At 41.0% G+C, this 22,368-nt stretch overlaps 1 protein-coding gene across 9 annotated transcripts in view; it reads right to left on the reverse strand.

Moving 5' to 3' along the window:
• TRDN (triadin) overlaps nt 1-22,368 on the reverse strand; it is a 236,471-nt gene that overhangs the window by 191,722 nt on the left and 22,381 nt on the right. For all 9 annotated transcript variants that reach the window (XM_068162336.1, XM_068162339.1, XM_068162333.1 and 6 more), the window contains one exon: nt 6,669-6,878. In XM_068162336.1, coding sequence (XP_068018437.1) covers nt 6,669-6,873 — 205 coding nt within the window. In that variant the 5' untranslated portion in view covers nt 6,874-6,878. The remainder of the gene's footprint in view (nt 1-6,668; nt 6,879-22,368) is intronic.

Genomic DNA, 22,368 nt, shown 5'->3' on the forward strand with positions numbered 1-22,368 from the left:
TAATTGTTTCAATTTGGTGAGAGTGTGAAGCACCTTCTCACCAGGTGTTAAAATGATATATTCCATTAAGTTTGCTAATGCTTTAAACTAAGCCAGAAGTTCACTCTTTTTCCTGAACAAGTGCAAAGGTAGTATCAGTTTTAATGCTGGATGTATTATCATAAAATACAAGAGTATTCGTAAGTGCACTCTTCTTTTTGAAGGTCTTAGAAGTTTCCAGTGAACATGAGCCTAACAGAATGACTGCAGTGTGTTGGCATTCCAGGAGAATAATGGATTCATATAATCCTAATTTATCTCAAAAGAAGAAGAAGAAAGAAACCCAGTGGAATAGCTGTATTTTGCTGACTTCTGCTTCTTTTAGTGATGAAACAAAACACTGCACCTATCAGGTTTTGCACCTTAGAGTTTTATCAAGCAAGAGACAGTGGGTGGGAAAAAAAAGTCCATCTGTCAATTTTTCAGTAGAAGTTGTTTGGAGTCTGGTTCTTTATCTTTGTGTGTGAGAGGTTTTTTCCTGCAAAATGTAGAGGCTCATGTGAATTTATGGTTCCTGATGATTTCTTTGATTGTTTTCCCATGCTGGAGAATATGAATAGGTCTATCATTCTGAATACACAGGGCCAGCCAAAAGCTTTCTGTGGCTACAAGCTATGACAGGGAAATGGTGACTTCAGACTGTGTTAGTCAGAAGCTGTTGTAGGAAACCCCCCCAAGAATTCCACTAAATGTTTTGGCATTAACTTAAAAAGGGGAAAAAAAGACCCACAAGAAAACATTAAAGAGAACATCTGACTGGAATCCCGGCTGCTTCTTGTGGTGCTGAGAGCAATGTCCCTCCATGCCCTGTTAGCTCCCCATTCCTGGCAGTCACAGGTATTACCTCCACAGAGAGATGCCTTTGCTGCAGGTCTCTAAAAAGGCTCTTTATGGCTGAGCAAAAATGAATTATCCATAAAAAAGAGCCTGTTCTTCTTTATTACTATTTTTTAACCACTCAGGATAAAATGGCAAGCTCATTGTGCTACCTGTGTGTTCCATATGTGCAGTTAGGTTATTTTCTGGATAGTTTGGGGTTTTGCAGACCTGGTGAGGTTTCATTAAGTTTGATTTAGTCTGGCCTTTAGGTGACTGGCTAAATCACTATCAATTTACTCCGAACATTGGACATTCTGGATGGGAAATTAGGGTGGTGTTAATTAGCTGTAATTGGCCACAGAGATGGCAGGGAATTCTGAACACGTTATTAGCCCATTAGCAAATATGTGTTCCTGGGCAATCAATCTTTAGGACTAAAATAATTTTGCATTATTCAGTTACATTTGCCAATTAGAATGTATAATCCAGTTATGTGTACAAGGAATGCGTGAAATACATTCACGACTTACGAAGCCAATTAACAAGGTGTTTTCCCTACCACAAAAGGATGGTAGTCACAGCAATGTGTTGCAAAGCCCACATCAAGCCAAAAGGACTGGTTTTTTTTCTGCATTTCTGAAAATACTGAGAGTGTAGGAGAGGTCTTCCAATGCAGTATGCTATTTATTGCATATTCATACACTCTGTGTGCTGCACGAGATTCGTAGCTTCTTATCTCAGGCTTTTGTAATGCGTGTCACCTTCGTACCACATTGAAAATATTTCAGTCGTGTTTATAGTTGTACAATACAACATGATAGGAATGCAGGCTTTCATTTCTTCCCTCAAAGGAATGAACAGAACACACGAAAGCGAAACACTGCAACATTTAATTTCCTTCTGTGTAGATAGAACAGGGCTGACTCTTTCAGCGCTGATCTAATGCCCGTCTCATGCTTTCTTCAGGATCCACTGTGGCACTTGTGGCACTTGGTGCCATGGTCTAGTCATGGGGTCTGTGTTGGTATGTTGGACTCGATGATCCTCGAGGTCCTTTCCAACCTAAGTTATACTGTGATACTGTGACACTGCCAAAGCTAACTTGCAGAACCCATCTCTGTTCTAACCTTTAAACAGACTGAGGCTGGAGCACCTCTCTTATGAAGACAGGATGAGAGAGTTCCACTTGTTCCACCTGGAGAAGAGAAGGCTCCAGGGAGAGAACTTAGAGTGGCCTTCCAGTACTTGAAGGGGGGATGCAAGAAAGCTGGGGAGGAACTTTTTACAAGGCCATGTAGCACCACAACAAGGAGCAATGGTTTTAAACTCGGGCAAAGTAGCCTGGACATTAGTAAGAAGTTCTTTACTGTGACGGAGGTGGAATGCTGGAACAGGTTGCCCAGGGAAGTGGTGAAGGCTCCATCCCTGGAGGCATTCAAGATCAGGCTTGATGGGGCTCTGAGTTGAGGATGTCTCTGCTTACTGCAGAGGTCTTGGACTAGGTGACCTTTAGAGATCCCTTTCAAACTAGTGCATTCTCTGATTCTGCATTCTGGATGTGTAAAATTACTCAACATAAATATTAAATCTTTCTGTGAGTGGAACTTGGCTTCATGTAATCTAACTCCAGCTAACTAAAGCCTGCTATGCTCTCACAGCCTCCCTCAGTTCTAAAGGCTCCTTTTCAAATACTGAATAGCAAGGCCCCCCACAAAAGTAAGTTACCAAATGTATGTTAGGATTCAACCAAACTCCCAATTTTCATATAGCTACTTCTGGGATAAATTTCATCTGATATAAGTTGTCAAAATTCCCCAACTTTATAGTTTACTTCTAGAACATGAAACCGTAGTAATCAAGAAGATAAAATCTGTGGGTTGGCACTGTAATCAGAGTGGCAATGTGAGGATTACTCTAATAAGTTAAAAGAATACATAAGAGCTAAAATACATATACTAATAATACATGCCCTTTTTGCCTTTAAGATAATGAAAGCAAAATTGTTAATTGCTGAAATAAGAGCAATGCTTCAGTTCAAGTTATAGTCTGTTCAAGTTCATACTCTGCTGCTGTGTTGTGTTCCTACAGACCTCCATGAGTTTCTGTGTAATCTCTCAGGAGCAAAGGCTGAGAGACCTTGGGCTCTTTAGCATTGAATACAGCAGACTAAAATACATTTAAATATCTAAATGCAGATAGATTTCTAAGGAGCTGTCCAGGCTGCCCAGAGAGGTTGTGGTGTCTCTTTCTCTTGACACTTCCAAAATGTGCTTGATCATATCCCTGTGCAAGCTGATTTTGGGGATGTTGTAGTAGGCGATCTCCAGAGATCCCTTCCAACTGCTACCATTCTCAATTCTGTGATCTAAGCAACTCATAATTCAGGGCATTAGACTTTGTTAATTGGCCAGATGCTAGCAGCTCTGTAATCAGGAGAAGCAAACCTGTGTAAATTACTCAGCCATACAATTCCCAGCCTTGTTTAGTATATCTCCCTGCTCCTGTTTTCTGCTGCAGTCAATCCTGTGAGGTACACTCACTACGCGTGGCTCTGCTATGGAGACAGTCATTGCTGGCACAGAGACATAATGGAAGTCTCTGGTGGGAGCTTGTAGGTCAGAGTTCTCTGTCATCTTTGTAACTGCCCTTCAAAAGCTTCAGGCTGCTCCTAGGCTACCCCTCAGTTTCCTCTTCTCTAGACTAGCAGAGTTCAGCTCTCTCAGCTTGCCTCATTCATATGCTGTGCATACTCTCTAAACTTCAACTTCATGGAACTTCAGGTAAAGAAATGGGAAAGAAATTGAATGCACTGACTTATGAAAGGCAAGTGATATTTAAGGAGAAAAAGACACAATATTCTGTGTTTTATAGATTAAAACATATACAGATGAATATAATTTCTTTCCCACCTTTCATCTACATTTGAAAACTAGGAAATTCATCTTAATCAGGCTTGCAAAACTAAACTCACAGTCTAGAAAATAACTATTCACTGGTTTTTAATCAGATCTGGTTGTTCAAATAAGAGTGTCAAACCCAAGAGAAAATATCACTGGCTTTTAGATGTAAGGAGTTGCTTAATAATATGCTCCAAATTCTGCTTTCAATATAAAGAGATGGAATTACTTCCAGGGTCAAACTGTCAGAGGGTAAAAAATCATTCTAATATCAATAACACCAGGCAGTTGTCCTATGTGAGGTCTTCAGCTATTTCCATTAATTTTTCATACAGTGGGTTTAACTTGGAAAACTCAGACTGTGTAGGAAATCAGGAGTTGAAACCCAAGGGTCCTGACAAAAGCCATGTAGCTATTGCTATATTTGTGTAAATATTGAAAATAATCTACTCCCAGTCTGAAGGAGCACAGGAATTCCTTCCCTTAACATTTTGTTGTTGAGACTCCATTTAAATGCTGGCATCACTAATCACTTAGGAACAGAAATGTCTTTGGGTACAAAAAAAAATCAAGCCCATGAACCCCAAATACTAAAGTATCACATCTCAGACATCGTCACAAAATACAATCTCATCATGTAGATTGAATTTTACATTTAATTTCTGCAGACTGCTTTGGAAAATGTCTGTTTCTAGAGACACTTGTGTGATTTAAATTCATTTAACCAATGCAACATGAACATCAGATTTCCATTTGCTTAGAAAGTTTCTTCCAGTCTCCAGCATAAATACAGATCCCCATTGCTTAGCCTTTCCCTGACCAGTATATCGAGCATGCATGAGCTGACAGTCCGCTCAGGAATTGTTTAGTTTAAGAGTTTAGCCTGAGTTATGCCCTGGTTCTTTATAGATCACTGAAAACAGATGAAGAACTTGACTGATTGATTGATAGTTAATATGGGAAATTAAAAGCAGAACACAGTGGGTTCTCTCTCTTGGTTTATATTTTCATTGCAGTGTTGTGGTGTCCAAGTTTCATAGTTTCATAGTTTCATAGTTTCATTCAGGGTTGGAAGGGACCACAAGGATCATCTAGTTCCAACCCCCCTGCCATGGGCAGGGACACCCCACACTAGATCAGGCTGGCCAGAGCCTCATCCAGCCTGCTCTTAAACACCCCCAGGGACGGGGCCCCGACCACCTCCCTGGACAACCCATTCCAGGGTTTCACCACTCTCATGGTGAAGAACCTCCTCCTCACATCTAGCCTGAATCTCCCCACCTCCAGCTTCATTCCATTCCCCCTAGTCCTATCACTACCTGATATCCTGAGAAGTCCTTCCCCTGCCTTCCTGTAGCCCCCTTCAGATACTGGAAGGCGACAATTAGGTCACCTCGGAGCCTTCTCTTCTGCAGACTGTACAGCCCCAACTCCTTCAGTCTGTCCTCATAGGAGAGGTGCTCCAGCCCTCTGATCATCCTTGTGGCCCTTCTCTGGACACGTTCCAGCACCTCCACATCCCTCTTGTAATAGGGGCTCCAGAACTGGACACAGTACTCCAGGTGGGGTCTCACCAGGGCTGAGTAGAGGGGGAGGATCACCTCCCTCGACCTGCTAGCCACACTTCTCAAATCTGATGCCTGTTTTGTTGCTCAAGAGTAACTTTACATTTTGCTGGGACTCAAGTGACTTCCTTCTGAAAACAGACAGGTGAGAGGCAAAGAATTTAAGAGAGGTTTGTGATAATGTTTTCTCTACATTTCAAGCTCCTTTGTCACCCATTGATCCAGGATTGGTTGGTTTCTTTCAAGATCTATTCATGTCTCAAAAGCTTTTAAAGGAAACGTTGAGGTCAATATTGATATATAGCAGGACAAAAGAATCTATGGATTTATCAGTAAACTAATAAAGTCCAGGAAATTAACTTTGAAACATCAACTCAATTTCTTTTGAACTAGAAGGCTGAAGGCTGAATTTCAATTCCTAGTTAATTATTGTGAAAGGTGGGATAACTTCAGAGCTGGAGTTCTTATTTAAGAACAATAAGGACTCTAACAATTTGGTTTCTGTTTCACATATGTATTTCCCAACAGATACTGGCCCTTTACCTCACAGAAGTTTTACTGCTGAAGTGGCTTCATGTATGCTATGTACCCTTCATAAACAGGTAGTTAATTTATTTTAGTTTTGGTTATATGTCATTGCCAGATACAAGGCAGAAAAATCAATCAGCAGTGAGGTACTCCATTCCTCTCTTCTTATTCCTCGGCCATGATCACAGTCCTTGTATCACCTACTTTACCTTTGCCCTTAGTAACCAGTATGTACCTTGAAACCTGATTTCATTCAGTTTGCCAAGTCTTCATCTAGGCCAGAACTGTTGCCTTGTTGAAGAGAAGGATTGGACTTCACTATTACCAAGAATTTGGTCCTCTGTACTTCTGGTTTTTGAAGGTGAAATTAGGGTTAGCATGTTTAGAAATGATCCTTTCCATTTCTCTTGCCATTGAACTGTGCAAGCAGATGTCAGAATACTCAGGCAACCATGAAAGACCTCCAAATATATCTGAGAAAATGTCAACTAATCATTACTTTCATTTTTCCTGAAATGATTTTGTATAGAAATTGCAAAGCAGCAATCTGTCCATCCATCCTCACGTATGTGTTACATTATTGTCAACATACCCATTTTCCAGGATGAAGGTGGGCTGCAGAATGGAGAGACTTAAATTACAAAGATATATGAAGTGTAAACGAATATGTTCTGACATTTGTCACAATGTGTCTTGTCTTGGTGAACTCAGCAGAGGCATTGCTGTCTCCAGGAAGGTGAGAGGCATGTATACTTGCATACTACACACTCCTTACTACATTTAGTATACAAGATGAAAAACAGAATATGCTGTATTTTACCTGCAAAGGCTTTGTAATCCACCAAGTCAAACATCACGATAGCTACTGCTGACCAGGTAACAATCAGAGCAACGACAAGAAGCCATGCTGCTGGTGAGCTGAACGTCATCACGAGGTCTTCTGTGACTGATTTCTTTCCCACTTTCATGGATGAGGAGGGAATGGATCCGTTCTTACCATCTATTATTGTTGTGGTTGTAGACATACGTCCTGGGGAAACAGGGCAGAGGAAACAGAATGTAACACTTGCAGACTAAGAATCACGACTATGAGCGTCGTTTCGAAATTGTTCTGCAGTCAGTCTACAAGCTAAAGGGTGAGTGTCAGGAAGATGGAACCAGACTCTTCTCAGTGGTGTCCAGTGACAGGTCTGTGGTGACAGGTTGGACTTGATGATCTTTGAAGTCTCTTCCAACCTTGGTGATTCTGTCATTATGTGATTCTGTGACAAGGGGCAATGGACACAGACTGGAACACAGAAGGTTCCACATGAACATAAGGGAAAAAATTAGAATCATAGAATCATAGAATCAATAAGGTTGGAAAAGACCTCAAAGTTCATCAAATCCAACTTGTCACCCAACACCTCATGACTACTAAACCATGGCTTCAAGTGCCATGTCCAATCCCTTTTTGAACACCTCCAGGGACAGCAATTCCACTGTCTCCCTGAGCAGCACATTCCAATGGCTAACAATTCCCTCTGGGAAGAACTTTCTCCTCACCTCCAGCCTAAACTTCCCCTGGTGCAGTTTGAGACTGTGTCCTCTTGTTCTGGTGCTGGTTGCCTGGGAGAAGAGACCAACCCCCACCTGGCTACAACCTCCCTTCATGTAGTTGTAGACAGCAATAAGGTCTCCCTTGAGCCTCCTCTTCTCCAGGCTAAATAATCCCAGTTCCCTCAGCCTCTCCTCATAGGACTTGTGCTCAAGGCTTCTCCCCAGCTTTGTTGCCCCAGGCTATCCAGAGATACTGTGGAGTCTCCTTCTCTGGAGGCATTCAAAGCCTTCCTGGATGCGTGCAATTTACTCCCAGTGATCCTACCCTAGCAGAGGGATTAGACTGGATGATCTTCAGAGGTCCCTTCTGACCGCCACAATATTGTGATCAGAATACTTCAAGTAAGTGTAAACCCTGCTTTATTAAAGAGAAGTTATTGTGCTTTCTGGAAGAAGTTTTTCCTGAACTGAGGTCACTTTTATTAAAGTTAATTTGGGACCAAACATGGTGAAACAGCCATGGCCAGCCTTTTTAATTATAATATGACATTTTTTTTCAGTCTGCCATGAACAGCTACAGACCTAGGAGAGTGATTGATGAAAGCATAAAGTATTATTACTCTCCAAAGAACTGTCTTGTTACGGGCTGCAGGCCAAGCTCTCAGGTGATGTGATTAAGTGTGCTTCCATTGACTGTAATGGAGCTAATGCATCTATGCCACTCCAGGTTGGCTGGAATTCCGCTGTCAAGGACGTGTATCAATGGCAGTAAGAACGTGTATGCAACGTCTCATCTAGCAAAAACACAAAGGATTTACATGTCCAGCGTTCTTACAAGTTGTGAAGAGGCTTGAAGCTGATTTTTAAGTACCTTTCTTTGAGGCATTATTTTTTTTTTAACACACTGAAATAATCTCTTAAGAAGCAGGAGCTGCTGTGAAAGGGGAGATTTAGCCTGGATGTTAGGAAGAAATTCTTCATGGAAAGAGTGATTTACCATTGGAATGGGCTGCCCAGGGAGGTGGTGGAGTCACCATCACTGGAGGTGTTTAAGAGGGGACAGGATGGGGCACTTGGTGCCATGGTTTAGTTGATTAGATGGTGTTGGCTGATAGGTTGGACTTGATGATCTTGATGGTCTTTTCCAACCTGGTTTATTCTATTCTATTCTATTCTATTCTATTCTATTCTATTCTATTCTACTCTACTCTACTCTATTCTATCCTATTCTATTCTATTCTATTCTATTCTATTCTATTCTATTCTATTCTATTCTATTCTACAGTGTCAAAGCAGGTTTAATGCCATAATGCATAGGTTTGGTGCAAGAAAGCTGGTAGGAAGGCTAATACATTTGATAAGTAAACAGCTGAGACACATGAATTGTTTCGTGAACAGTTGCCTAGTGACTTCATTTATTTCTTCCTGGGGTAGTAAGAAATGTTAGTTCCGGACACAGTCTAAAACTATGGCAACTGAAACCTGTCTATGTTTGAAAGTTCTCCAACTACTCTTCTTCACCAAAGGAAGTAATCCTAAATAATGTCGGTACATGTTGTCAATGATAGAGAATAACAATAGTAGAAATATTCATAACCCCACAGTCAAAGCCAGTAGAAGAGCAAAGTATCTCCACTTGCCTTAGTTTACACTATCTGCTTGTAAGCTGCTGTTAAAATATGCAAAGTTGTGTTATGTGTGTTCTGGGTCTGGTTGATGATTACCAGCTCTCCTAAATTAATGTCAGAGATTTCAGGGACCCTTGTCTGAAATGTCAAGGAATCAGGAGATGCTTAGTTTGCTCATACTTTTGCTTCTCACCCTGAGATTATCTATATTCTGTCACAGTTGATATCTATAAGGCTGACCATTTCTAGGATGACAGAGGTAAGGAAAGGAACAGGGCTGCTCTACACAACCATAAACAGATGGAGTTTCACTTTTCACATATAAAATGGTAAATATGCATTTGGAAACTATCACCTTCTGGTACAAGGTACAAGGCTGTTGGAGGCACACAATTGTTTGCCATCACAATATACATAGAGCCTTCCTTTCGCAATCACTACATTCATATTCCCAAGGAAATAAATGGAGAAAACATTAGATCATTGATATTACCTATAGACACATACATTATACCTAAAAAAAGGGTGAAAACAGTGCTTTAAAATGATACTGAAATGGCCTTTCTGTATCTCACCAATATCAGTAGAACTGGGAAGGACAATTCCCGTTTCAGATGTTCCCTAACTCTGAATCTGTCACATCCATTGAGTGCTCAAATTCATGCCCTGAACTATTCCACATTTACTTTGCTTAATCAGTAATGTGTTACCTTTGTGTCTACTTCCCTTAGCTCTGTCTTTTAAAGCTGCTTTTGCACAAGCATCCTGACACTGAGAAGTGCCTTGCTTCAAGCCCCAGAAAGCTGCTCTTCTGCACAGCAGCGGCATCTGAGCAGAACAAGATTGGCACATTACACATTTTTTTTTCTAACTTATTTGAAATCTAGTTTTATTTGTGGAATGTTTTATTTCTGCCTATGAATAATGTCTATCTACCAGCACAGAATGTATATACACACACACACACCAAAAAAAACAACCCTAAGAATTAAATTATTATAAACCCATCACAGCTTTCATGCCTCCAAACATAAATTTTAGATCAAACATTTAACAGCAGGAGGGAAAATCTGCCAAGTGACAACTGGCAATAAAGATCAGCTTCCTAAAGTCAAACTCAAAATCAATAGCATTTTGTTATCCTGCTGCATTCGAGATGCAAGTAATTTGTGCATGCAACAGGTCATAAAAGACACATTATGCATTTCTTTCCCCTCAGGGATATCAGTCAGAGTTTATGATGTGTAAGAGAGAATAGAAAGGTACTGTCTCATCTTGACAAATCTGCTTAGTGCCACAGCATATCTCCAAGGACACACTAATGACAGATATTTGCACAGCTATAATACAGGCAATTAAAACCCTATGTGTGTATATAGAAATAGACTTATACATATAATTAGCCTTCAAAGGATCATTCATCTAGGTCTGTTGCTATGTAAAAACAGCTCCTTCCTACTCAGTCTACATAACTTTTTTAATTCAGACTGCTGTGTCTTTTTTTTGGTGGAGAAAAGGTTTTCCTGCAATTTATCAGTCTGAACAACACTGCAGAGATGAAGCTCAAGCATGCTGGAAGGTTATCTATTGCATGCTTTTGGCTGCTGAGGTAGGCAAGTTAGATTCCTCTTAAAACTCAGAATGTTCTACAATAAAATCACCACTCTGACACTCACTCAAGTGGGAGTGAACAGCTCTTGACTCAAATCTGACTGGAAGTTAGCTGAGGAAAATGTTATATGGCCAGAGGTTCCTGATACAGGTGTCTGAAGTATATGACTCAAGTCGCTAAGAAGGGTCTCCTGTGTTGTTAGACCAGAGATATCCTCACAGGACCGTCAGACACCATTAACAAGACAGTAACTTCTGAAGCACCTAGATGAATTCATGGAGGGTGCCCTAAACCACTGAAAAGAGAAATTAGATTTTATGTCCCTAGATGCTAACAACAATAAAATTGGCTGGAGGAGTTTAGCTGAGGACTCCTGAGGACGACATTGCTTGCTACTGTATGATTGCACGTGGGGTGGTTTGCATATTGATACTGTCATAATTTCAAACAGAAGAGGCAATAAGATCAAGATGATTGCCTTCCTCCTACAGCCATTCTGCTATTGCAACACCCATGGCGCTGCCCTGATGCTTTTCTCTGCCAGTTCTTTATTTTGCAGTACCCAGGTGTTATGTGCATATTTTTCCATCTCCTGCCAGTATTAAACTTCTCTCCAAACCTGCAAGTGATGCTATTTACCCAGCTAGACCAGCAAAGAGGAGACCTGTCCATGGGCAATGTTTCTGTCAGTTCAGCCAACAGCAATTATCTTTCTCTCTCAGAAAAGCACCTAAGTTAAGCAGAGCTCCTGCCCACGAGAGGTGCCCACTGGAGGAATGAGAAGACAAGCATTTCTGTTGCTTTGAAGCCACTTGCTGCATCCTAGCGAGTCTTACTGTTATGATTGACAGGAGTCATTCAGTGACAGGTTAAAACTAGATTTCTGAAGTTCTCCAGACACCCATGCTGCCCATATCGCACATGTTTCTCTTCTAAGACAAATGTCACTGTCTGCATTACAGCCAAGCAGAATCCAAGTCAGTTTACACTGCAGTGGATCAGCAGATTCATGAGCAGATCAGTTGTCCCCGCTTTGGAGGAGGCAACATCCGTCACAGGAGTAGAGGTGCAGCTGAAGGCTGTTACAATTTCAGCCATCTGATTTTAATCCACCACCACATGTCTCCTAAAGCCTCCTGGCACTTTGGGTTGTGATTGCTATTGATTTTCAATGAGGATGGGAACTTCAAGAAAAAAAAGTTATATATACATTTCTATAAAAAGGTTACTCCAGGGATAGATACCTCTGACTTCACATCCCAATTCCTCATGCACACAGTGCCACCCCAGCAGGTCACAAATGTCACCTTTGTATCAACAGATTGATTTGCTGAACTCCAAAAACCCGAAACTCCGAGATTTTTACTGTTCCTCTGGTTTCAGAGTTGTCACTTAGGATATAGTCTGAAGACCCATAAAGTCTGGTGAGTATAAATAAACTCTGACAATTGGTGACAACTTTGAGGAGGGCACTATGTGACTTTCAGAGTCTGGAGAGAGCTTGCAGTCCTCGCAGCTTAGATAAAATACCCTTTGTATTTGTAAGTTGAGCTCTCCTTAAAGCATAGCAAGCACAGGAGTCCGTGGTCAAGAACAGACACTTGATTTTACAGTGGAACAGCTATAGTTTTGACTACTCCAGGAGAGAATAAAACTACACAAAACCAAACAAAACCCCCAAACCAAACCAAAGAATACCTCTACTCCATTCAGAGTCATTCACATGTAAAATGGTAATTTTCTGTATTTATGTTACTTCATACTTATTATGTATTCCTCATTCTGCCAACAGCAAACAGGCACACACCCAATAAAACACTGAATGTACAATGCCTTTTTAAGGCTCAGAGTATTAAAAGCAGAGGGCTAGTCATGCTGCTAGAAAAACCCAAAACTTGTTCCTTTATAAATAATAATAGTGTTGCTAGGGCAATTCAGCTGGGATGTGAGAAGCCTCAGTGCAGTCTGCCCTAAATGAGAGAGCTGGTAGATTTGAAGTTCTGCTCCACATCTTGATGAACACTCCAATAAATAGGCTACAGAGTATTCTGGATTCAGGTCATTAATGGCTCCTGTTCGACCTATTCCACTTCAGTTTGAATATTTAAATACTAATTAAGGGAACAGAGAAGAGAAAGAATGACTATATAAATTGACACTGTATGTTAAGCACTGGTTTGAGCCTTGGGCTTTAACCTGGTGACCTTATCAAATCCACCGCTGTTGCAATTGGGCAGGCAGGTGTCTCAGCCTATGGTAAGGAGAGCACTGCAGGGAGAAGAGGACGAGGGATTAGAACTCTTCAGTGAAGGGCTGTCTAATGGATATATGATAATCTGCTGCATTTTTTCAAGCCCAGCTCATCACCCCTAGTGAGTCCACAGACCTCTGCAGCTCTCAAAATAATCACTCTTTTCCTATGCAGAAAAAAATGGTTTCTACCACAAAACCCACCCTGTACCTGCGCCTGTTGTTCAGGTGATATTTATCCCTGACTGTGGCATCCTCCTTTTCTCATCTGGTGGGTTTATGGTCTAACAACTTTTGTTCAGAAAGCCTTTACCTCATCAGAAGCATGTAGCCAATTTCCCAGCGCTTGCATAGGCACAGGGAATGGATAATGCTTCACTGGACTCATGTTTTTTACCTTTTTGATGCATGTATGTGGGAGCAAAATGCTGAGCAGAGAGAAATGAAGCCCTTAGTACCCACTGTAGACACCTGAACAAAGAGCCTCTACCATCCTTTCTGGACAGCACCAGAGGCCAAGAGATACAGATACTGGACAGTAAGTAACAGAGTACAGAAGAACTCAGAAGGGGAAGACCAAGAGGAGTCCAGCTGGGCACAAACTTTTGCTGTCCTCCAAATGCTGTTTAAGTACCTCCTTGCTATGGATAATCTGCAGTCCTGGTAAACTTTAATAGTTTAGGAAACTACTTAGATCCACTAATATGGATCATGTTTTCTATTGGATATACATGGTAAAATATAAAGGCAAGAATAGAATAGAATAGAATAGAATAGAATAGAATAGAATAGAATAGAATAGAATAGAATAGAATAGAATAGAATAGAATAGAATAGAATAGAATAGAATAGAATAGAATAGAATAGAATAGACCAGGTTGAAAGAGACCTTTGAGGTCATCAAGTGCAACCTATCACCCAATACCATCTAATCAACTAAACCATGGCACCAAAGACTCTTCCTACCATGCTAGAAAGGCAGATGGAAACAGGGGAAGTCAACTTAAATAGACAAATAGACAAAACCATTGTCTGAAACAGAGTCTGTGAGTAGGGTATTGATCCAAAGCTCAGTCCTGAAATGGATGGTGGGTGCCTAGTGTACATCTTCTGAGTATGAAGGAGATTCCATGAGCTGTTGAGTGGAAATGTGACAATTCTAAGCTAATGTTTGTAGACACACAGATTAAATCTTCTCTTGCCATGGATAACATTCAACTGTCTCCTTTCTGCTGTGTCATTTTACATCCCCATATGTATGAATGAGTGCAATTGGAATAACTCAAAGGGAATGATATGTAAAAGGAGTTTTGTAACCATTACTGGAGTTTACAGACTTCCAGGGTCTTACTCTACAGTTTATATAATATGTTAAAGGAGTTTTGTAACCATTACTGGAGTTTACAGACTTCCAGAGTCTCACTCTACACTTCATGTCATTGAAGTGCAAAGAGAATAACCTCTCAACACATACCATGTATATATTGGCAAACTTGTCAGAATTAAAAGGTAGACTAAAGGCTCAGAAGGCTGTAACTGGGGCTGCCTGTGAGGGAACATTTGCAGATTTATGGGTGAGTGATAGTTATAAAAATGTAATATTCTTTATGAAATGTGAAAAATAGGGTTGGAGATTGTGCAGCAGCCAATTCTGCATGACAAAAGAAATAGAATAGAGATTATGGAATATGGAGAGGATGATGCATGAAAATTAACTCAATGATTGGATTCAGAAAAGGCACTTATAATTACATATGGTGCTGTGTACTCTTTTAATTTCCTTTTCTATTATTGTACCTGTATCAGTTTTATTTTTTGATCAATAGAGAGCATCTGATAATTTAAGGAAGCAGATTGTATTAATCTTTTCCATTCACTCTCCAAGAAATTATGTGCCACCAATCTTCTGATCTCATCTATTTCAGTAAGAAGTTTGCAGAATAAAGGATCCTTCCTATCAAGCTGTTTTATTATCTAGTGCAAGGAAAATGTGTGCCAGTAAATAACACTATGAGCAGTGCTACTACTAAATACTATGAGGTGAAAACTAGAAGTTAATAATGCTGTATTCCAAGATGTGAAATATAGTATGGGATTGTAGTAATGACTTTTTCTCAGGATACAGTGAGGAGTTAACCCTGGTTGGATGTGAAGTGCCCATCAATATGCTCCATCACTCTCCTCCTCAGCTGGACAGAAGAAAGAGGACATAACAAAAGGCTAATGGGTTGAGATAAGGACAGGGAGAGATCACCAGTTAGAGATATCATAGAATCATAGTATCATTCAGAGTTGGAAGGGACCACAAGGATCATCTAGTTCCAACCCCCCTGCCATTGGCAGGGACACCCCACACTAGAGCAGGCTGGCCAGAGACTCATCCAGCCTGGTCTTAAACTCCTCCAGGGACGGGGCCCCGACCACCTCCCTGGACAACCCATTCCAGGGCTTCACCACTCTCATGGTGAAGAACCTCCTGGCAAAAGAGACTCAACTTGGGGAAATCAATCTAATTTCTTACCAATTAAATCAGAATAGAGTAATGAGAAATAAAAACTAAATTTTGAAACACCTTCCCCTGCACCTCTCCATTCTTCCTCAGTTTAACTTTGCTCCCAATTTCTCTTCCCCATTTCCTCCGGTGGCACAGGGGGATGAAGAATGCTGTTTGCAGTCAGTACTGTTATAGCTGGGGACATCTCTGCTTACTGCAGGAAGGTTGAACTAGATGACCTCCAGAGGTTCCTTCCATCCCAGTGCATTCTGTGATCCTGTGATTGTCTGCTGCTTTTTCCTCCTCAGAAGGAGGGCTCCTAACACTCTTCCCCCGCTGCAGCATGGGGTCCCTCCCACAGCAGGCAGTGCTCCATGAACTTCTCCAACATGAGTCCTTCCCACAGGCTGCAGGGAAAACCTGAATCCAGTGTCTGGAACCCTCTTGCTCCTCTTTCTCCACCGACCTTGATGTTTGTAGAGTTGTTTCTCTCATGTACTCTCCCTCCTCTCTCTGGCTGCAATTACACAGAATCACAGAATGGTGAAGGTTGGAAGGGACTTGCAGAGGTCATCTAGTCCAACCCATCACCTAATGTAGGTTCTCCTAGATCAACTTGCACAAGAACACATCCAGGTGGGTTGTGACAGTCTTCAGAGAAGGAGACTCCACAGAAAGTAGTCAATTTGTCTTGTATAAGTTTGAAGGAAGTATAAAAAATGCCTTCACTTATTCCAAAATCTTTTCCAAGGCACACTATGCTGATAGGACCTTTAGCCTTCTCCCTCTGTGAACATTTCCTCTGTGTGAATGTATTTCAAAGAGCTTCTACATCATTCTGATTACTCAAGGACAATGGACACAGAAGGGGACAGTGGTTAGGTAGTAGTTAAAAGATCTTGTGTGCTGTTAAGGCTGCTCAAATAGTCTCATATGACTGATGGTATTATGAACCTGTCTGCCATAATTCATACCTGAAATGACTTTGGAAAGAAAAGTAAAGGGTTCCTAAGGACCAGGTTTAAAAGAGAGCAGGTTTTATTGGGAAATTTTACAGATCATTTTATTTACAGCTGTATCAATTTGTGTAGTAATTTCCTGAGAACATAGCAGACCACAGGGGTTAACAGTAGTCAACGCAGGCAAAAATACTTCTATAAAATCAAACCTGCAGGAAGTCTAGTTGATAAGAACAAGAAAAGTGTCATTTACTACACTTTAAACCAGGAGCTAAGCGTGACAAAGGGACACTGAGCTGCTCCCTCCCCAAAAGGCAGCAGGGTTTATCTTCTCCGGATTTGGAAGTTGGACATTTAAATGTTGATCTTTCAAATGACTCTCCTGTGTGATATGTCTTTTTTTACTGTTGCTTTTAGAAACGTTGAGGCTTGTCCAAAAATCAAACGTTTCATTTCCAGCTTCTCCATATGCATATGAGGTAAGAACAGAATTGAATCCCAAATGCTGAATCCTTAACTGCCAGCACCCTGAAAAATCCATTATTTGTTTGCTTCCACACCTGAAATTGGTATTGATTGGTAATAATACCTTCCCTCCTTCAGAAACTGAAAATAGGTGCTCTTAAACAGCAAAAAGAAGTTTTACCTTCCTGTTCATCTTAGAAATCTGACATTTCAGAGAGACACCAAAGGGATATTTAGATGTACTTGTGAATTGATATAAGCTGAGAGGTACATCTTATCTTTTAAAATGTCAAAATGAAGACTGGAGGAAAACAGTTGCCATTTATCTTTAAATAGCAGGAAACCTTCTGGAGCAAGATCGCTGTATGCATTCCCCTTGTTATTTGTTTTTGGAAACTCAGCTCTACACATCCCTGAAACCTTCAGAGGGGATTAGAGAAAAAAAAAAAAACATTGACTTCTCTGTTTGTTTGTTATGGAAAAAATAAAAGGGGGGAGGGAAAAACCAAATCTGTTCCCATCTGTAAAATAATGATAGTCATAAAATGTATTGAAACTCACTGGGTAAATAGTAGGTTACAAAATCCTCTATCTTCACCAAGGACAAGGGTACCAGTTTAAAAACCTCTGCAAAGGCAATTCCAGATTTGTTCCTCTGTGTTGGTTTTCTGTCTGGGGGATTGGCAGCAGAGGAGGGGGCTACTGGCATGGCTCCTGTAAGTAGTTCAATTTGTTGGGTAAATTCTTTTCTTTTGAGAGCTTTTCTGTTTAGAAGAGGAGTGGGACTTGAGAGAGAGGCAACCATGCAGGCACTGGGGTGAGTGAAGAAGGAGGAGAGGAGCAGATGAGCACTTCCACTGCCATACAGATATGGGAGAGGCAACCAGCCAGGCACCGGGGTGAGTGAGGAAGGAGGAGAGGAGCAGATGAGCACTTCCACTGCCATACAGATATGGGAGAGGCAACCATGCAGGAACCAGGGTCAGTGAGGAAGGAGGAGTGGAGCAGATGAGCACCTCCACTGCCATACAGATATGAGATTCACAGTGCTTTCTAATTTATCCTAGTAATGGCTACACTATTTGTCTCCAGAAATGAAATCATTCTCCGTAATTCCTAGAAATATCCCTCATTAGGCAGCAAGATATCCATGTGGCACAGCATCATAGAATCCTAGAAAATCTCAAGTTTTTCCTGTTTCTTGCCAAAGATCTTATTTTCTCACCTGACAGAATATATCCAAATCCCAAATGAATGTTTTTTTTCAAGTAAATACACCTGTGAGAGACTAAAAGTTTGTCCCTCTTGGTGTGAGTCAACAAAGATAAAATCACTGGAAGGAAGGTGCAAAGACCAATTCTGGATGCAAATCAGCTTGTGATTGCATCATGATAACACTGAACTACAACAATGGACCCAAGGACCCAGCCAGCACGCCTTTAGGGCAAGATAATCTCTACCCATCAAGTACCCTGGAAGGGCGACACAATGGATTCACCACCTGTTTCCTGATGTGTAAGGAGTGTGGGGGCTTGTCTGGATGGAGACGGAGGAGGCAGAGGCCCCCCCCCCCCCCCCCCCATCAAGCACCTTGCCCAAACACACAGAAATACACAGAAACGATACCTGGACATTTACCTAAGGATGATTTCCTGGCCCCTGGAATTCCTGAGGGACAATACCTGGATACATACCTAAGGACTAAAAATTGTATAAAAGACTTGAGCAACTACTGGCTTGTTAGGGAGAAGAAAACGGAGAGGAAGGAAAACACAGGAGACGGACCCTGCCGCTGAGAAGGGAAAGCCAGGACAATGCTGCTCCGGAGAAAAGAGGCTGCCCAGAGGACCACAGCTCTTCTCCAGCCAAAGCTTCAGTACCCTTTCTCTACAGACCCAGGCTGCCCAGAGGACCACATCTCTTCTCCAGCCAAAGCCTCAGTACCCTTTCTCTACAGACCCAGGCTGCCCAGAGGACCACATCTCTTCTCCAGCCAAAGCCTCAGCACCCTTTCTCTACAGACCCAGGCTGCCCAGAGGACCACAGCTCTTCTGCAAAGCCAGAGCCTCAGCACCGTTCCTGTACCAACCCAACATCTCCTGCAGCACCTTTCCTCCACAGACTCAAACTGTCTTGGGGGGGGTGAGGGGTGTGGCAATATAATTCCTTTCCTCTTCTCTCTCTCTTCTCTCTCTCTCCCTCTCTATTTTCTCCCTCTCCCCTTCTTATGTCCACTTTATTTATGTAATAAATAGTCTAGCTGTTGATATTTTGGCCTCGTTTGTGCCTCTAATTTCACAACACGGGAATATTTAAAAGAACTCTGTCTCTGGACCAAGACAACACCACAACATTTTGTGTTAATGGTTTCCACCTAAAGCAATAATGACACAATTTGAAAGTAAAATTTTTTCACTGAGAACAAAACTACCAGCACTAGCAGAGAAGAAGTTCCTCATATTGTGAACATACAGACATTGAGTATTACTTTGATGAGCAGCAGAAGTAAAAATGACTTTTCCAATTCCTCCTTGAAAGGGTAAATATTATTCTATATAAAATTGAGGAGGGTGTTTTTGTTACAGGATTTAGGCCTTAGAAAGGGGGGGGGGGGGGAAAGACTTTCAATGCATGGTTAAATTGTTAAGTGACTCAGAGAAATGATATCTTAATCTTGAAAATGATTCATGTGAAAGAGTTGGTGGTAGGCTAACAGTGCTTTAAAGTTATTCAGTGACAGATAAGATCTGAATGCAAAGATATCCTAAAGCAGAGGATGATTTATTTTTAATATCTATCTATATAGGGTATGTCTAAAACATTTATCTTTAAGCTTCTAAGCATACAACCCAAACTTCGCAGAATACATTGCTGATAAGCCTATGTGTTTGCTTAAACAAAAGTAGTCTCTAGTGAGAGGCAGATTTGTGGCATTCTTTTAACAACAGACCCCAAATTCTAGCAAATACATTCCAACTACACTTGCTGCTGCAAAGCATGGAGTGGTGCAAAATTATCGCTCATTTTAGTTCACTCTCTTTGCATTTTTCTAATCAGCACTAGCAGAGAAATGGAACAAAATTCTTGAAACATCTCTGTGTTGCCTTTTCTGGGCACATCTCTGCCCTGTGCAGGGGTGTGGGATCCATTTCCTTGAAGTTCATAGCCTCAGTTCTTGTGCCTGTGTTAAAATAGTAGACACTGAGATAAAAGAGGGCTTCACCTCATCTGGCTATGGAAGAGTAATTAACACCTCTGCAGACTTCGGTAGAGCAGTCCTCAAAGAGGAAAATCTTTCCACTTTTTTAATGACATAATCAGTCCAAAAAGGATTCATAATGTTAAAATCTTGCCTCAGTGCAGTTTAAAAGATTTTATTCTGAGTTTAAAAAAAGCCTTCATCTCAAGGTGGCCTCTGTATGCTGTTACTGTTAACTGGAATAGAAACTGAGCTACACCAGGGGAAAATTTTGACCTGATTGGAATGCTAGTTTCCTTATTTCCTCCCATGGATTTTAAATCAAATAATCTTCACCATCTGCTGTAAACATGCACAAAGTCATTGCAAAACCATTCAGGTCTCGTTCACAAGCTGTAACACCTCCCCACATTCTCTGCAGTAGCAGATCCAAGCAGTAGGACTTCCAATATTCCCATCCCACAGTCACAGCAGGTGTTGCAAAGTTTCCACCCAGCTTAAGCGTCCTGCATGCACATCAGGCACTTGCAGGATCTCTATAATGTTCCTGGCATCTTGCCCCAACCTTAGTTGTTCTGTGCTTTGTTCCTTGACTCTCCTGGTGATAGGAAAAGAGAAGAACAAGGTTGCATATACGAGTTCAGCCATGATGTTTGAAAAGGATATTGCTACATGTTTCCCCTGATTTCATCCCAATCTTTCATCCAGGGGAAACCCCCTTTGGTTCTAGATCAATGACACAGAGACAGCAGCTGAAAGAACATTTTTCACACCGACACTGCTTTCCAAGCAGCCTGTGTTATACTCACAAATCTTCTATTGATGCTCAAGCATGCCCACATGAACATAATATTTTCCTGTTTACTAGACCTTCACCTAGGATTAAGTCATTTTCAAAATGTGTAATTGTGTTCTGAGTATTTTCATAGATCTTCTAATATGGATTTATTTACCCCTGGTCTTCTAATATTTATCTTTCCACCAGTTCACAGTTTAGAGATGTAAGGCCATAGTATTTTCATTAAAAAACAACAAACAAACAAACAAACCAACAAACAAACAAACAAAAACTGATGGAGAAATCAAGTGAAGAGTAAAGGCCATACTGGAAGTCTACAGGACACAGAGCTGACCATCTGTTTTCTTTTCAAAGTTCTTGCCCATAGCTCCTCTGCATTGCATAATGATAGAATCACAGAATTGTCAGGGTTGGAAGGGGCCTTAAGGATCATCTAGTTCCAACTCCCTGCTATGGGCAGGAAAACCTCACACTGCATCAGGTTGCTCACAGCCACATCCACCCTGGCCTTAAGAAATTCCAGGGATGAGGCTGGGCAACCGGTTCTGGTGTCCCACAACCCTCAGGGTGAAGAATTTCTTCCTAACATCCAATCTGAATCTACCCACCTCTAGTTTTGCTCCATTCCCCCCAGTCCTATCACTACCTGACATCCTAAAAAGGCCCTCCCCAACTTTCTTGTAGGCCCTCTTATGATACTGGAAGGCCCCAGTAAGGTCTTCTTGGAGTCTTCTCCTCTCCATATAAATATATCCCAGGCTTCCTCTAGATGTAATTGTTAATTTTCTTTGCCCATCTTTTCAATCCATTTAGCTAGCTAGCTAGATATAAATATAGAACTATATAAATATGGAGACATATAGATATATTTATATGCATTCACTATGTGTAGAAAGTTTCTTGAAATCTTTGCATCTTGGATTTGAAGAATACCAAAACAGCTGCTACTTTTTCATTTCAGGAAACTTTCAAGTAACCCTCTGAAGTGTCTTGAATATTAATACAGCAGTCTCAACTCATAACTTTATCAGTATAATAAAAAGAGATGGAGATGTCCTGTGCAGATGTAAAAGTTGACAGTCCTCTCTAAATTTTTAAGAAAGCTTTTTGAGCTCCACTTAGTCATTCTGTGTGCATCCCTGCAAGAGTTTGCTGGCTGCTATATTCTGGCCAAAGGCTTATTCATCACCTAACCTTTCTTTCTTAATTTCCTTTTCTATTATATCAATAGAATGCAGCTTCAGCTGTAATTAGATAAGTGCTAATAAATAAAAAATGCACACTTTCACATGTATTGAAGCTGAACATTTACATTGCAGTCGATATTTCAGCCTCACAGCTCACAGTGACTCGCTTCTGACGCTCGCGTAACTGATAATCTTCTGCTCGCTCACACAATTCATCCCTCAAAAAGTACAATACATTCAGAATGCCATTAAAGTGTTGTGATGGAAGACAAGAATAGACACAAAATGTGTCTAAAATAGTTGAATGACTAATAATGAATAACATTCACACTATGGAAGAGAAGTAGGCCATAAGACACTGTAAGAACATTTGTTAAGAAGCTAAGAA

The sequence above is a fragment of the Melanerpes formicivorus genome, unplaced genomic scaffold, assembly GCF_026170545.1.
Source record: "Melanerpes formicivorus ecotype bairdi unplaced genomic scaffold, bMelFor1.0.p_v2 SCAF_63, whole genome shotgun sequence".
NCBI lineage: Eukaryota > Metazoa > Chordata > Aves > Piciformes > Picidae > Melanerpes > Melanerpes formicivorus.